Raw genomic sequence first — 16,178 nt, 5'->3', positions numbered from 1 at the left:
CAATTGGCCGGGACTAGGAGCCTAGCTGGGGGTCGAGGTGGGGAGGAGGCGGCCGCCGCGGCACCGGGCCGGGCTGGGCTGAGCCGAGCACCAGCGCTGCTCGCGCAGGGTCCGGAGCCCGAGCCCGAGAAGTGGTCGCCACCGCCATGCGCTGGGTCCGCGCGCTGCTGAAGAATGCGTCCCTGGCAGGGGCACCCAAATACATCGAGCACTTCAGCAAGTTCTCCCCATCCCCGCTGTCCATGAAGCAGTTTCTGGACTTCGGTACGAGTGAGCGGGAGGCGGCTGGCCGCGGGGGGTCTGCGAGGGGCGGGAGTGGGGGTGAAGGAGTCCTGGTCATGAAGGGTTAACTCGGAGGCTAAGGGAGGCCGAGTGACAGGGAAGGTTTGCTTGCAGGAGTTCAGACAGGAAAGAGTTAACGGGGAGGCAGGGGGCCGGTTGTGCTTGAAAGGGTTAAGGGCACTCCGGCTGAAGAGACTGGGCTGTTAGGGGGAAGTGGGGGGGGCACTGAGAAGAGGGGGTCCACGGTGTCTTCCTGGGTTTTGTGAGGAGTCTTGGAGAGGAGGAGAAGCAGTGCCATTGGAGCAGGAGGTTGTATCCAGGCACTAAAGGGTTATTGGGGATTGTCCTGGCGATTCCAGGAGTAAAGGTCAGAGAGGAAATGGGGGGTGTTGTGGGAACGACTAGGGGGCATTGCCTGCCCTAGGGGTCTGTTAGCCGGAGGGACTCTTTCAGATGAGTCAACAGGAGAGAGGCCCTGACCTCCCTCCACTGAAAGAGCTGGCCCCCAGCTGTCCTGGAAAGCAAGGACACTTGAAGATCAAATCTACTGTGGCCTGGCCATCTGTCCCCAGCTGGGTAGGGGTCCGGGGCACCGTGAAATGGAGCCAGACAGCTTGTACCCATCCTTAGCTGCCCCTGGGTTCCTGGGCCAGGGTCACCTACCACCAGTGTTCTGGGAGTGGCAAGGCTGTGCCAACACGGTGACTGAAACAGGCATTGTGTGGACAGTGTCTGTCCACACGGAATTTCTATGGTGCCAGCTGGGGATTAGAAGGGGTTGCCCAGGTCTCTCAAGAGTTGAGGAGACAGTGCCTGGCTCAGGTTACAGCTGCGTCACTGATGGCAGGGGGCGGGGAGGTGGCAGCCAGGACACAGGGCATCTGTTGCCCGATACTTGTTCACCTGCTTCCCTCCGTATCTGAGCTCCCGCCATGTAGGAAAGCTTCCTCAGCCCACTCCCAGCCTCCAGCAGTTGTCTAGTCCAGACTGGACCCCAGTTAACAGAACTGTCAGAGCAGGCAGGCACTCACAGTAGAGTGGTCCACTTGGAATCCAGTGGGTAAAACAGATCTTCAGAGGGATAGTGACACACCCTGGGTGACAGAGTTAAAAGCAGAACCTGGACTTAGAACCCAGGTCTCCTGACTCTGGGCCATGACCTCATTCAGTCCTCTACCCGCTCTTCATCTTCAAGCCAGACCAAGAGTCTGTAAGTATTTGGGCCCCAGTTCCCTGACCCTGTCTACCTCTCAGGTGGGTGGGCATTAATGTAGGGGCAAGTCTACTGTGGACCACCTGGGCCAAGATGATGCCGGGACCCTATGGCTGCAGTGGTCTGAGCATAGCTTCCCTCAGCCAGGGAAGCTCATCTCAAGGTAGGATGGGTTTCCCAGGCTCCTCTGCCCACCTGGCTCAAGCCCCGCAAAGTGAGTGTCTACTAGGAGGGAAAAGAAAGAGAAGAAGTGAGAGAACTTGGGCTGGAGGCAGCACCCAGTGGGCCCAGGGTGGCCCTGTCCCCTGTGGTTGAAGGCAAGCAGGATTCAGCTGGAGGTGGGGAAAGGACACAACCTCCCTGAGGGTTAGGCTGGGTAGTGTGGCGGTCACTGCTTGGGTCAGGAGGGGTCCTTATCCTGTGCCTCCTTGTCGTCTTGTCTCTTCTGAATCCTCAGGAAATGAAGTATTTAGTGACCTGACCCCCTTCCCCACCACTCAGAGGTCTTCTGGTTCCAGTGCTTTGTAACTCTTAGGCTCACCTTTCCCTCTTCCACCAGGGTCCAGCAATGCCTGTGAGAAAACCTCGTTCACTTTTCTCAGGCAGGAGCTGCCTGTGCGCCTGGCCAACATCATGAAGGAGATCAACCTGCTTCCTGACCGGGTGCTGAGCACACCCTCGGTGCAGCTGGTACAGAGCTGGTGAGACCCTCGGCTAGATCCCCGTGCCCCCCACTCCATTGTCAGATGCCCGATGCTCCCAGCCTTGCAGGAGGTGGGGCAAGAGGAGAGGCACGGGGACTTTGAGAAGTAGGGGAGTTTTCACAGTCAAGTGGGAATCCTAGGCCATAACAGGGACTCAGATCAAGCTTCCAGCCTCCATGTCTCTGAGACAACCCTATACCCACCACCCTCCATTCTCTGGAAAAGGAAATCATCATTTTCACACCAAAACCCAAATCAGGCTCATGGCAGCATTTGCCACCAGCCCTGACCCTGAGAATCTAGCACCTGTTGGATAACATCTAGCTGGGGCAACTTTGTGGGAAACAGGAAGAAGTGAATCTTCAAATTGTATGATCCAAACAAATCAGCCTGTTTGGGATGTTGGAAAACACTCAAATAGACACAAGCTTGGCACAGTACCAACCCCAAAGAGCTTTAGACGGGCAAAGACCAAAAGTTTATTGCACACAGCAGCAGTAGCAGAGAGAAATTCTCAGTAAAGGTTACTCAAAAACTTTGTCCAGGGATAAGTATTAAAAACTGAATGACATTAACCAAAGGCCAATCACATGAAGAATAAACAAAAATCTGCTCTGTAACTGGGGGTGTGAGTAGCTAATCATGGTTAATCTTCAGTGGCATGCGTGCAGAAATCTTTTGCCTGTTATTCTGGCTGTGGCAGGTCTGGTACTACTGTGGTTTCCTTTTCGATTCGGGGCATCCACACCTACTTGGAGCTCAGTGCTGTGTTAGGTTAGGGAAACAGCAGCAGCAGCTGCTGCTCAGGAGCCATCCTCTCATGGGGAGAATAAAAGGGCCAAACTTAAGAGCTCCATAGTGGCTGGAAGTAAGCGACTGAAGAGTTTGTTTTATTTAAATTAATAGCGAAATAATGTTGCTTTAAAATAACATTGGTTTCTTCCCCTCATTGCAGAATGCTCACTTTGACATTTGGAGAACACAGAAAAGTAGATAAAAGAAAATGTCAATTATTTCCCTCCACCCTTTAACCAAACATTCAGGTTTTGTAAGTGCCCTTTATTGATGCTCTTCCAGCTTTTTTCTGTGCATGAATGTGCTATAAATGACTTATTCTAACTCAATGAGGATAAAGTAAGAAAAGACCAGGCACATGGTCTGTGCACAGTGAATTTCAGTTGAATCAGAACACTGTGGGGAAGTTGAAATGGAGGCAGAGAAGAGGTGACATGTCACTGGGCCTTATAAGTTGCCTAAGTGAACCTTGACCTAGAAAGGAGGGAAGAGCATTCAGACCAAAGGAACTGCTTGTGCAAAGGTGTGGAGGCAGGAGAGAGCCTGGCTAGGGCATCTGAGCACTCACTTTATGGACAGAGCACTGTTACTACAAGTGATGAAGGTGGGTGGGGGGACAGAGGGCAGAGCCTGATTTTCACGTGGCACAATGAGGTCACCGCTCACTGGGGCCTGTCCCTTAGAGGTCCAGGACCTCTGAGCCAACCGGCATTTCCTGCCGTGGGGCAGCGTGGAAGGCATGAGGAGGAGACAGAAGGTGCCATCTGTTCTCTCCAGCCCTCCTCCAGCTCTGTCCAGCTGAGTGACCTGGCTGCCTCTCCAGCTGGTCCTTAACTCCAGGACAGGGCTTCTCGGGCCCCTCCTTGGACACTTGTTTCCTTGAAGAGTCAGGAGATGTGGGGACGGAGGGCAGGGAGGTGCTGATTGCCCGTGATGCCCCCAAGGCCCATAGAGCCCCTTCTTTTTTTAAAAAATATTCATTTATTATGTGGCTGTGTTGGGTCTGAGCTGTGGCATGTGGGATCTTCCTTGTGTCATGGGGGATCTTTCATTGCGGCACGTGGATTCTCTATTTGCGGTGCAAGGGCTCAGTAGTTGTAGCACACAGGCTGAGTTGCTCTCTGGCATGTGGGATCTTAGTTCCCTGACCAGGGATTGAACCCATGTCCTTTGCATTGCAAGGCAGATTCTTAACCACTGGACCGTCAGGGAAGTCCCAGAGTCCCTTCTTGAAAATCAGTTACTCATGTCTGGGCTTGGCCTGACTTAATTCTTCTCTCAAAGCTGGGAAGTAATGACCAGCAACAGCAGGAGAGAGTGAAGTGAGACAAGAGGGAATGCTTCCCAGTGGATGATTGATTTAAAGGAGAGCACACCAAGGTATTGCTAGAGTGTGCTGACACAATGAAGAGACAGCCTGCTGAGACTGTTTGCAGAGAATGGGCATCAAATGCAGCAAGAGGGATTGTGATCTGAGGCAAGGAAGAACTTCCCGAGACAGACCTCCCTTTCCATGGGAACCCCCTTGCCAGCTTGCATGATGGAGGTGGTGAAGGTAGGCAGTTCCACAAGAGGAAGGGGAAAACCTACCAGAGAGCTTGGCAAGAGGGCTACTAGCCTCAGAGACCGATGAGTGAGCAGTAAAACCTTTCCTTTGGAAACGGACAAGGCTTGTGCACATGCTCTCGGTAACAGTGGTGGCAATAGTTAACACGTGGCAACAGCTAGTGGAGTTTCTACTCAGCTGGGGAGAGGGTCTAGGCAGGTGGGCAAGTGGAGAATTCCTGTTCCTAAACAAACCTGATGTATTATTTCAACTGGACTGACTGGGGGTCATGGGATCCTGTTTTGGAGGTAACTGGAAGGTGAAGGAAAGCCCTGAGTGTGGCACCGGCATGCCTGACTTTGAGGCTTGGCTTTTGTGCCTGCTGGATATTTAACATTTGGCCAACCACATGGCCCCTCTGAGTCTCATCTTCCTCATCTGTAAAATGGGTGAGATGCCACTGCTGGAGGTAGAAGTACACAAACTCTACACACGAGTGATGTCTGTGATCTTCTGGCAGCGGCACCTTCTGGCCAAAGATGATGTGCTCTGGCAGAGGTTCTCTTAAGAGTGTAGTCTTGGTGGTGGACGACAATGACAGAGGCAGACACCCCTGGAAGGCCTGCTGGCCATCAGGAGCTGCTCTGAGCATGTCCTTACTCATTTACCCTTCACAAAAACCTTGCGGAGTAGGCCTTTTTATCATCCCTGTTTTGTAGATGAGGAAACTGAAGTTCAGAGACATTAAGAAACTAGCCTGAGCTCATCAGGTAGTAAGTGGTAGAGCCTGGATTCCAACCCAGGCTGTGTGATCTGGGGGCTGTGCTCTCAAAGGAAAGGGAGTGAGCCGTGTTCTGGAGGAATCAGATATTTCTAAGCAAAGCATGTCAGCGGGAAAGTAGATATTCTTTACAGAGATTATTTGATGGCTAGTGTTGCGGGGGCACAGAGGGGTAACCTTTACATCTCACAGGGGAAAGTGATAGGCTGACAAAGGGCATGGAGTTTGGGGATGTATCTGGAAAAATGGAGGGTTGAGTGATAGTTGCAGGGTAGAATCAAATGACAGTGAGTCACTCCTGTGGCTAGTAGTGCCTTTGCAGGGTGTAGTATGGGAAGGGGGTGAGAGTGGATATGACGGCACATTCTCATGAAGCTCCCTTGCCTCAGCAAGGTGTGTGGACACCAAACCCAGTAGTCTTTGCCCTTGAAAAGAATGACCGCCTCACTGGTTCCGGGCACCCAGGGCCTGCTCTGTGCCAGGCCCGGGGCTGTAGCCAAAACCTGCCATTGAATCCCTCAGCCATCACTTATGTAATCCGAGTGGATCGGCCACCAGCATCGCCTCCTCTGATCTACTCCTGCTACTGTGAAGCTCACTTCACACACTGGGACCGGAGAGCAGCACTGTCAGCAATGGGGCCCAGGTCAGCCTGGCTCAGGGCCGTGCCCAGCGCCCCTCCACAGGCAGCTTCCAGATACCAGCACATCTCCACCTCTCCCCTCCTCGCTGGGCCTCTTCCTTGTTTACACCCTGGTCCCCAGCAGCTGTGGACATACACCCCCACAGGCATCCAGACTCACACAGGCTCCCCACTCCTCTGCCCACACAAGCCTGCGTGTGCCTCTTCCCACTCTGCCAGGTATTCATTCCGACATCCCTACACCCAGGCTCACCCACACACACTCACACAGGCATACACATGCTCCCTCCTCTCACCAAATTCTACCCCTCCCACCTGCCAAATCCAGGGCTCTGGATTGGCTGGAAAGTCCCAGAAGGCAGGGTTTGGGGTCTCCACATGACTTGGTAGAGGGGAGGGGAGGACACACCAGATGTCACCCAGGAAGTCCTGGGCGGCCTTGCTTACTGCTGAGGTCACCAGGCCAGGCCTTCCCTAGTGCTTCACGTTGGCTCCACTGCCTGTTCTGCCAGGCCCAGGGCAGGTGACACATCTATCATTGCATCACTGCTCCAGACTGTCCGTGTCTAAGCCCAGATCTTTATCTGACCCTCCAGGGTGGGCCGTTTTGGAGCCAGCATCACTCCCTCCTTTCCGTTTTCAGGACCACGGGTAAGGTCTGGTCTGCCAGACTCTTGAGGGGTTTCAGGCCCAGTCACGGTTCCCCTGGGAGAATTCTCGTCATCCTCTCCTCTCCCTTCCCGGGAGTACACCCAGGACCACTCCCCTGATGGAACGTCTCCCAGAGGAAGGCGGGCAGAGATTCTACTCCCTGCTTCACAATCCAGGAGACTGAGGCCTGAATGAGGCTGCAGCTCTCCCCAGAGCCCTGCCAGCTGGCGCTCCCAGTGCCAGTCCATCCTGGTACCCTTTGTTTTACTTCATGCCACCCCCCTTGGTGGTTCATTAGGCAGCCACAGGGGGTGGGGCAGCAGCGAGAGCTCTCATCCTGTCACCAACCCCCAGTCCTGGCCCAGCTGGTCAGAGCCCTGTAGTTCCAACCTGCTCCCTCTCTGTTTTGCCCCCTGGGTCTTGGGAAGGGGTTCCAGGGCACCTACCCCCCAGCTGGTCTCCTTTCTCTCCTGTCTCTGTCTGTTCCTACCGTTACATACTTGCAGGTCCTCCTCTCAAATCCCCTCTCCCTCTAAGAATCACATGAGCCTGAAGCTTTCTCTTGGGCATGGGATCCAGGGATCTGGAGTAACACAGGCCTGTGAGAGAGCATTCCGGCTCCGTATGTTGACTTCCTCATCTGTAAAATGGGTCCAGCAGTAGTATACCCCCCACAGGGTCATTGTGGAGGTTTAATTAGGGGAGCATAGAGCAGAGCCCTAGCACAAGGCCAGCACCGGTAGACACTGGTTGCCTTCACCATGGACATCAGCAGCATCACTGTTAGGACTGGTGTAGACAGTGAGCACTTGGCCATGTGGTGTAGACTTGGCATCAGACAGACCTGGGTTTGAATCCCAGTGTGAATGCGTACTGTGTGACCTGAAACATATTATCTGCCCTCTCTGAGCTGATTTCCTTACCTGCAAAAGGGGGAAATAGCACATGCTCATGAAGGCTCCTAGGAGATGAAAGCCCCTGCATAGACTCTGAGCACAGGTGAGCACTGATGGTCACTGGGTAAGCGGCAGCTATTGTTATTCTCCAGGAATTCTGAGGTGAGGGCGTAGGAGGGCCGCTCTGACTGTCTGCTGGGGCTCTGAGGATGGTGAGGGGGTTCCAGGGAGAGCTGAGCACAGGTGAGCACTGATGGTCACTGGGTAAGCGGCAGCTATTGTTATTCTCCAGGAATTCTGAGGTGAGGGCGTAGGAGGGCCGCTCTGACTGTCTGCTGGGGCTCTGAGGATGGTGAGGGGGTTCCAGGGAGAGCTGATCACCTCTGCCACCTCCTGCCAGGCGCTGTGCTGGGCCCTGTGTGGGGAGGGCAGGCGGCAGCAGCAGGGCTGGGAAAGCCCCATCTGTTCTCCGTGGCTGTCCAGAGCATGACAGATTCAAACATGGTGTGATTCAGAGCCTGTGCCCAGTGTAACCAAGAGGAGTGTGTCACGTGCCACCTGGGGACTAAGAGGGTGCCCTCAGCTGTTGACAGTGTCTGAACCACTGTTCATAACAAGAGCAAGCATTTAGAGTACTCACTATTTGCTAGGCACTGTGTTGATTATCACATTTCATTCTCACCAAAAAGCAGTGATAGCAGTAGGTACAATACCCTCCCTTTTTCTGATAAGGAAACTCACGCCCAGAGAGGTTCCATGACTTCCCAGAGCCACACAGCTCAAAGTGGAAAAGCCCAGGCTGGGACTTGGCAGAGCTAGCCTCAAAGCTAGCTCTTTCACCGTCTTCTCTACTGGGTTAAGCAAGAGAGAGGAGAGTGGCAGTAGGTGAAGGGAGCAGGGTATTCCAGGCAGAGAGAACCACAGGACCAGGGGGCTTAGCCCTTTTGAGCAGCCAGCACTGTATAGTGGCAGGAGCGCTGGAGGCCTGTCTTCACTATATCACCTCCCAGCTACGGAACTGCCTCAGGCCTCAATTGAGGAGACTGTGAAATGGGGCTGAATTCTGCTGTTCTTACTGTTAAGGTCAAAGCCCTGCATACATGGGACTTTGGATTATGGTGGGACCTCTTCTAGAGGGACTGTTAGGCCCCCAGGGCCCTCCCTGGTCAGACTCTAGTGGCCCCTCTTCCTGCCAGCCCAAGTGTTTCTGCCAGAGAGAGGCTCAACTGTCTGCCTTCCCCAAGAGAGTGAGCTGCTGCAGACTGGGGCGCTGGTAGGAAAGCAGTGGCTCCCTGCCTCACAGTGGGGACGGGGGGGACAGTGGCTCCAGTTTGGCAGCATCTAGGCAGCTGGGCCCCTTCAGGCTCTCCATGGGCTCCAGCCCCACCCCGTGTCAGAGCTGGGCATGCCCAGCTCCCACCAACTCCCCCCCCACCTCGCTTTTCCCACCCACCATTTAAAATCCACTTCCCTAGGAACTGGGAACAGGATGACAGCTCCTGGTGTCCAGAGTCAGCGTGTGAGGTTGTCTCCTTGAACCCCTGCTCTGTGAGAGCGCTGGGCTGGCCCCTGGGATATAGCAGCCACCCTGCAGGCAGACACTCGGTCTGTTTCCATGACGGCGGGGGAGGCTGAGTGCCTTGCTGTCACTGCTGGTCTTGGGCAAGGCCCCCTCCCCAGTCTGGGCCTCAGTCTTCTCACCAGGAGCCCCGTGGGTGGGGTGGCCACCAAGCCCCTTCGAAGACTGCTCTTCTAGGACAGCAAAGCAAAGGCCCTCTGAGAACCAACAAATTAGAGATTTTCTTGCACAGTACGTTTACTGTGTTGTCGGGGGGAGTCACAGATGGAGCAGAATGAGGAAATTTGTGATGCAGCTTGTCAACCTGTGGAGCCCATTGCATGCTGCCCACTCTGCGCTGCCCCCTGGAGTCACAGGGCAAACGTTGGGTCAGCAGAGTCGGGTGGGCAGGGGCCTGGCCCTGAGCTAAGGTGATGCCCCCTCCCCTCCTGCACAGGTATGTCCAGAGTCTCCTGGACATCATGGAGTTCCTGGACAAGGACCCTGAGGACCATCGGACCCTGAGCCAGTGAGTGAGGCCCTGGCTGGGGGCGGGAGGGCAGGTGTGAGCTGCAGCCCCAGGGGCAGAAATGCCAGTAGGATGACGGAAATGCCCCTGTCCTTGGGTGTATCCAGGGTGAGCGGGGAGACAGCCCTCAATCCTGGTGTGTCTGATGCGGGGGGACCCAGGACACACCCTGTGGAGCTCCCAGGCTGCCAGGCAGGCAGTGGGAGGTCTGGGCGGCCTTCAGGAGGAGTGGGCTGGGAAGAGTCGAGTGGGTGAAGGCAAGTGTGGAGAGAAGGGCAGAGCAGGGAGAGTCTGAGGGTGTCCCAGAGCCAACATCTGCCCCCCACCCCGCAGGTTCACTGACGCCCTGGTCACCATCCGGAACCGCCACAATGACGTGGTGCCCACCATGGCTCAGGGCGTGCTGGAATACAAGGACACCTACGGCGACGACCCCGTCTCCAACCAGAACATCCAGTACTTCTTGGACCGCTTCTACCTCAGCCGCATCTCCATCCGCATGCTCATCAACCAGCACAGTGAGCGGGCGCAGGGCCGTTCAGTGTTCAGAGGTTTACAGGAAGCAAAACTGTGTCACTTCTTTCTGTGGTATTCATAACAATCCCGTTACACTCGGAAACAGGTGGTTTTCTAGACTTTCTTATTCTAGGAGAATTAACTATGAGTGTTGCGAAATCATAGCCAATCATTTAATACACAAGATGGTAAAAATTATTTTAGCGTATAGCAAAAGAGAAGAATTAAATATAATGTAGAATGTGTGGGAACGAGACTTCTGAGAAGAAGAATGTTTCAGGCCTGCAAAGGTCCAAAACTGGTCGAGGTTGTAGGGTCTGGTCAGAGGAGAGAGGGTAGGAGGGCGGGGAGACGGTGTTAGGGTCAGAAGTGTTAGAAATAGAGGTGGAGTCCTGGAGAGCCAGGGGAAGGAGGGAGGGAGAGCTGAGGGACACGGCCCCGCCAACTGCGCCCACCGTTTCTGCCTGTAGCCCTGCTCTTTGATGGCAGAACCAACCCTGCCCACCCCAAACACATCGGCAGCATCGACCCCAACTGCAACGTCTCTGAGGTGGTGAAGGGTGAGTCATCCTCACTGTGCCTGGCCCACAGAGGAGCCCCAGTGAACCCCCAAGTTTACCTGGCCAGAGGGTGACCCATTCCCCAGTGGGTGGGGGCCACATGCCCATGGGTTTAATGTTGGTGACACCCACTGTTGATACCAAGAGAATTGCCTACTGGGGGGAGGCCACCCATTCCCTGATGATCCCCTGCTTCTTTCAGATGCCTATGACATGGCCAAGCTCCTGTGTGACAAGTATTACATGGCCTCTCCTGACCTGGAGATCCAGGAGATCAATGGTGAGCGAATAAGGCTGTGTGTGTCTAAGGGCTGCAGACATGGGAGAGGGAGGTGAGGTAGGAGTCAGGAAACGAGGGAGATGCAGAGCTATTATTATATTACTATTACTAATTTATCTAGTAAATATTTATTAAGTAGTAAACACAATAGGCAAGGTCCCTGTTCCCATGGAGCTCACATTCTTGGTGTTGGGGCAGTTGGGGAACAGGGCCTTTAACCAGTGAGTGAATAATAAACAAGCTAATTTCAGGTCATGATATGTGACAGGAAGGAAACAAAATGAGATAACCTGACAGTCATGGGTAGGAGCAGTGTATTAGATGGGATGTCAGTTTGGCTGTCTTCCCAGAATCCAAAAATGCTTAATTTGAGAGACAGGTTTTCCTCTCGCTAGCCCCTGGGATAGAATGGTCAAAGTCAGCTATACCCCCTCACGTCTCAGTTCCAGCCTGGCGAAGTGTTGGGAAAGAGGATGTGGACGGCAGGGCCTGGGAGTTGATCACACCACTTCCCTAAGTCTGCCAGCTGCAGAGGAGGCTGAGAATTTAGTCTCTAGCTGAGCAGTTACATGCTAGTTAAAACTTCGGGGGAAGTAGGCGTCTATTACTAAAAGAAGAAAGGGAATGATGAACACAGAGGATGGCTACAAGGGTCCTACTTTGGATGGAGTAGTTGAGAACCAGAAGGACCAGTGTGGTGGGGTTAGGATATTGAAGGAGTGAAGAGCGGGAGAGAGAGGCTGGGCACGCAGGGCCCGTAGGCTACAGACGGGAGCTGGGATTTTGAGAAACCACTGGAGGTTTGAGGCATAGTCATGACAGGATCTGAGAAACATTCTAAAGATATTTAGAGGTTGGAGGAGGCAGGAGAGGACCCAGGAAGACCAGTTAGGACGTCACTGCAGATTTAGGCAAGGGGAGGGGAAGGCAGCAGAGAGGAAAAGAAGGGGGTGAATTGGATAAAGACCTTGGAGGTGGAGGGGTGAGGAGGACCAGAGACCTGGAAGTTACCTCTCCCCTCCCCACCACCGCCCTGCTCCTCAGCCACTCTGGCCTGTGCACCAGAAACCTAAGGCGTTCATGCCTTATGCCTGCAAGTCACGCTGCCCATATCCTAGTCTTCCCTTAAGAGCCCATTCAAGTCCAGCTCCTCTGAAAAGCCTCCCCAGACCTCCCAGAGAGGAGTTAGGCCCTGCCTACCCCAAGTGGACCTCTAAATTGCACTGTTTAAATTACTTGGGGGCAGAAACCAAATGGCAGAGACAGGCCACTTTACTTCCAGATCCCCAGGGTCAGGCCCAGAGCCCTGCACACAGCTCTGGGTACAGCACCTGATGTGAAAGTGAGTTGTGCATTTCTCTGTCTAGACTTGAATTTCTGAGAGCGTAGGGCTGAATTTTATTCAGTTTTTTGTCTCCACTTGCCCAGCACAGGGCCTCAGATTCCCTCATTCATTGATCCGTTGCTCATTTATTAAGCTTCTGCTCATACAGAGCTCTGTGCCAGGCACCAGGAAGATACGCAGTCCCTAAAACCAGGAAACTCTTCAGGTTAGAATGATTCTTAGGAAGTAGGATGCTGGTGTCAAGATCACCTGGGTAGCCCCCTCCCCTCTCCCCTGGGTGAAAAAACTCTCCAGGGGATTCTGGTATCAAGGTGAATGCTAGTAGGCTAAGTATAGCATAGATGGATAGATACTGTTTGAGTGGATAAATGATGAATAGATGGATAGATAAACAGTGGATGAATAGAAGGATGGATCTGTACTCTGAATGAATGGAGAGGTGGAAAACATAGACATTTGAACAAATGAATAGACTGAAAGACAATTGGATGGTTGGATGTGTAGATAGAGGAATGAATAGATGTTGAATGGATATGATCGATGAATGGGTGGATACTGGATGGATGGATGGATAGACACTGTATGATGGATGGATATTACATGGAGAGGTAGATGGATGAATGGACACTGAATGAATGGATGGATGAATGAATGAGCAGATGGATGGACAATGGATGGTGGTTGAGTGCTGGGTGTTAGATGCTGGTGAATGAATGCTGAATGGCGACCTCTTGACAATCTCCTGATCTTTGGTCTGGACTTTCCTGGCAGCATCCAACTCCAAACAGCCAATTCACATGGTTTATGTCCCCTCCCACCTCTACCACATGCTTTTTGAACTCTTCAAGGTGAGGAGACTGGGGGATGTTCCTTTGTGAGGGTGGGGGGTGGTTAGGTCTAGGCTGCTCTCACTGTATCTTATCATGTTTTCCACTACAGAATGCCATGCGAGCAACTGTGGAAAGCCACGAATCCAGTCTCACTCTTCCACCTATCAAGGTCATGGTGGCCTTGGGCGAGGAAGATCTTTCCATCAAAGTATGTGACCTTTGACTTTGAGGGCCAGAGAGCAGTGGGATGGAGACTTCCCTCCTGCCAGGAGATGGGCTTAGGGAAGACGCTGGGGGTGAGGAAGACCTGAGAAGATCAGGGATGGGGTGTGGAGAAAACTGAGATCTAGAGACCCTGACACGTCCTGTCTCCCCCAGATGAGTGACCGAGGTGGGGGTGTTCCCTTGAGGAAGATTGAGCGACTCTTCAGTTACATGTACTCCACAGCTCCCATGCCCCAGCCTGGCACCGGGGGAACCCCACTGGTGAGCTGGCTTCACTCCAGTTCCCCCCGACCTCCTGAAGAATGCGTGTCAGTCTTCTTGTCTCTTCTTATCAAATTGTCACTCGTGCCCATCACTTGCTTCCCTACTTCCCATGGTACCTCCATGGGAGGCTGTAGGCTGTGTGTGATGTCAGTCCCCTCTTCAGAGTCTGGGCCTCCTTGTTCCTCCTCCCTCTCCCTAGCCTGCACCTCCCTACCTATCTGTGGGTGTCTGTCTGTCCCCTTTCCTCAGTTCTCCCTGTCCTCTCTCTCTCTCCACTAGTAACTACCTCTCTCTTGGCATTATTCAGCTCACCAGCACCTTCGTGTCCATTCCCAGTGGAATAGGCGGGGCTAAGTGTGGGAAATAGAGACAAAGAGGTACCCGGTGACCTGTGCAGACCCCTGACTACCAGAGCCAGCCTCCTCTCCTGCCCTGCCCTGCTCCCCACCCCCACCATGCCCTGCATCCTTCCTCCCTCCACTGGACTGATTCCCCTCTCCCCACCATCCCCATCTTGTCTCCCAGCTGTCCCTCTCTCCTGTCTCCTCCTCACCCTGGTGCTGGGAGCCCCCTGTACGACCCCAGCTGAGCCGTCCTCACTCCGCATATAGATCCCTGCAGCTCCAGGGAGCCCAGGCCCAGTGTCTCACTGTGCTCCCTTCTTGCCTCCTTGCAGGCTGGCTTTGGGTATGGGCTCCCCATTTCCCGCCTCTATGCCAAGTACTTCCAGGGGGACCTGCAGCTCTTCTCCATGGAGGGCTTTGGGACCGATGCTGTCATCTATCTCAAGGTGAGGGCCCCTGCCTGCAAACCCCACCCAAGGGGCGGGGGTGGGTTGCTGACAGGTCGGGCCTGTTCTTAGGTTTCTTTTCCATCCCTCCAATCTTTTCCTGATTTCAGACTGAGAATCAGAGCAGAGCTATAGTTCCCCAGCCACCAGGCGTTCCTGAGTTGGCAGGCAGTTTCAGGGAGTCTGTGGTGCAGGAGTAAAGACCCTGTTCTGGGAAGCCTTGACATGTGAGGAACCATGGAGAACCCATTCAGCTCAGGGGGCGACTGAGGCCCAGAGCTGGTGACCTTGTTGAAGGTCACACAGCCTGCCTCCTCCCTCTCCCTCCCTGACCTTTAAAGTGAACAGCCTTTTTAAACGGGCAGGAGCAAGCCACAGAAGGGACAGACGCTTTCATGGGTCTTTCTGGTTTAGTCATCTCAGCCAGTGTGGCGCCTGGCTGGGCTGACATGTGGGCCACAGTTCGTGGCCATTGGAGCCCACCGTTGGAAAAGGGTGGTCTGCCAGGGAGTGGGCAAGGTGCAGGAAAGCAGAAGAGGCTGACCCTGATGCCCCTCAGGCCCTGTCCACGGACTCAGTGGAGCGCCTGCCTGTCTACAACAAGTCAGCCTGGCGCCACTACCAGACCATCCAGGAGGCCGGTGATTGGTGTGTGCCCAGCACGGAGCCCAAGAACACGTCCACATACCGTGTCAGCTAGGAGCTGCCCCACTCACCTACACCCAGGAGAATGGACTGCTGTCTCTGGGTCCGGCCACCGTGGTGACCCTCCCCATTCCCAGCCCCCCCAGGTGCAGGAGGCTCTCCCTGTTGACCAGCTTCTGTCTCTTTGGAAATCACTGCAGTGACCAGTCTGTGGTGGCCCCTAAGTGCCAATCTCTGTCTCCATGGAGACTCCTTGGTGGTCTCCCTGGGTCCAGTCTCTGTGGGCAATGCCTGAGGATTGGAGGATGTCTCCATCCTGATGGGGTGTTCCAGAGATACGTTTCCATGGCAGTCTTCCTCTCTGAGCCCAGAGCTGCCACTTCTCTGCCAGGGGCCCTCGGTCCCCCTCACTGCCCACCACAGCCCTGGCCTTCCAAGTGGACGCCCCTGCTTGCCTTACTGTCCTGGCCCATGCCGGTACCCTGGCGCTGGTCTGGTGTCAGTGTCAGGAAGGGGCCAGGTGCCTGCCACATCTGGGGTAGTGGGAGGGGACCCCTGACTGGGGATCTGGTCCTATAGTCTCTCCCTCCTCTCTAAGGTCAAAATTAGGAGGGAGGGGTTTCTCACCTGGGGCTCACCCCTAAAGCCGAATAATCTGGGAGGACACAGAGGTCAGCCGCCCAGCCTCTCCTCCCTGTTGGTAACCCCAGCAATGTTTCTGCCACTTCAGAGCCCTTCCCCTGCATGTCCTCATGTGCATACACCTACCTACCCGTCGCCCACGGTCCCCCCTGAGCAGACCCCAACTCCCACTGTGCCTGGACATGGCGTGTGCTTGGGGTGGCTTTCTCCCTAGAATGTTGTGTGTATATAGCTAGTTTTATAGCCCCGAATGCCCCTACCCTTCCCCTTAGCACACAGGGGGTTAAAGTTGTGTGCTCCTCCCAGTGGCTACGATGGTGACAGTGACATCTACAGTAAAGAGGAGATGGAATGAGACTGCGGCCCGTCTGCTTTCCTGGGGGAGGGAGATCCTCTTGTACAAATGTATGCAGACTGCAGTCCCTGTGACCAACATGTGACATGCTCCGGACATGACCCAGTGCATGCCAAGTGCAACAGTGG

At 54.2% G+C, this 16,178-nt stretch overlaps 1 protein-coding gene across 3 annotated transcripts; it reads left to right on the top strand.

Annotated features, from left to right (window-relative positions):
- On the top strand, positions 1-16,052 carry PDK2 (pyruvate dehydrogenase kinase 2). 3 transcript variants are annotated; one of them, XM_061143763.1, is made up of 11 exons: positions 3-264; positions 2,055-2,196; positions 9,527-9,598; positions 9,932-10,116; positions 10,585-10,674; positions 10,877-10,954; positions 13,071-13,147; positions 13,239-13,337; positions 13,508-13,615; positions 14,295-14,408; positions 14,968-16,052. In XM_061143763.1, exons 1-11 carry the CDS (start codon positions 147-149, stop codon positions 15,106-15,108), a joined length of 1,224 nt encoding a protein of 407 aa, XP_060999746.1. In that variant the 5' UTR covers positions 3-146; the 3' UTR covers positions 15,109-16,052. The 3 variants fall into 3 exon arrangements, with proteins under 3 accessions (XP_060999748.1, XP_060999746.1, XP_060999747.1); XM_061143764.1 differs by lacking the exon at positions 3-264 and adding an exon at positions 1,370-1,492; XM_061143765.1 differs by lacking the exon at positions 13,508-13,615 and having other exon boundaries at positions 1-264.
- The last annotated feature ends 126 nt before the right edge of the window (positions 16,053-16,178 follow it).

The sequence above is a fragment of the Dama dama genome, chromosome 5, assembly GCF_033118175.1.
Source record: "Dama dama isolate Ldn47 chromosome 5, ASM3311817v1, whole genome shotgun sequence".
Taxonomy (NCBI): domain Eukaryota; kingdom Metazoa; phylum Chordata; class Mammalia; order Artiodactyla; family Cervidae; genus Dama; species Dama dama.
This window is presented reverse-complemented; position numbering and strand designations above follow the sequence as displayed.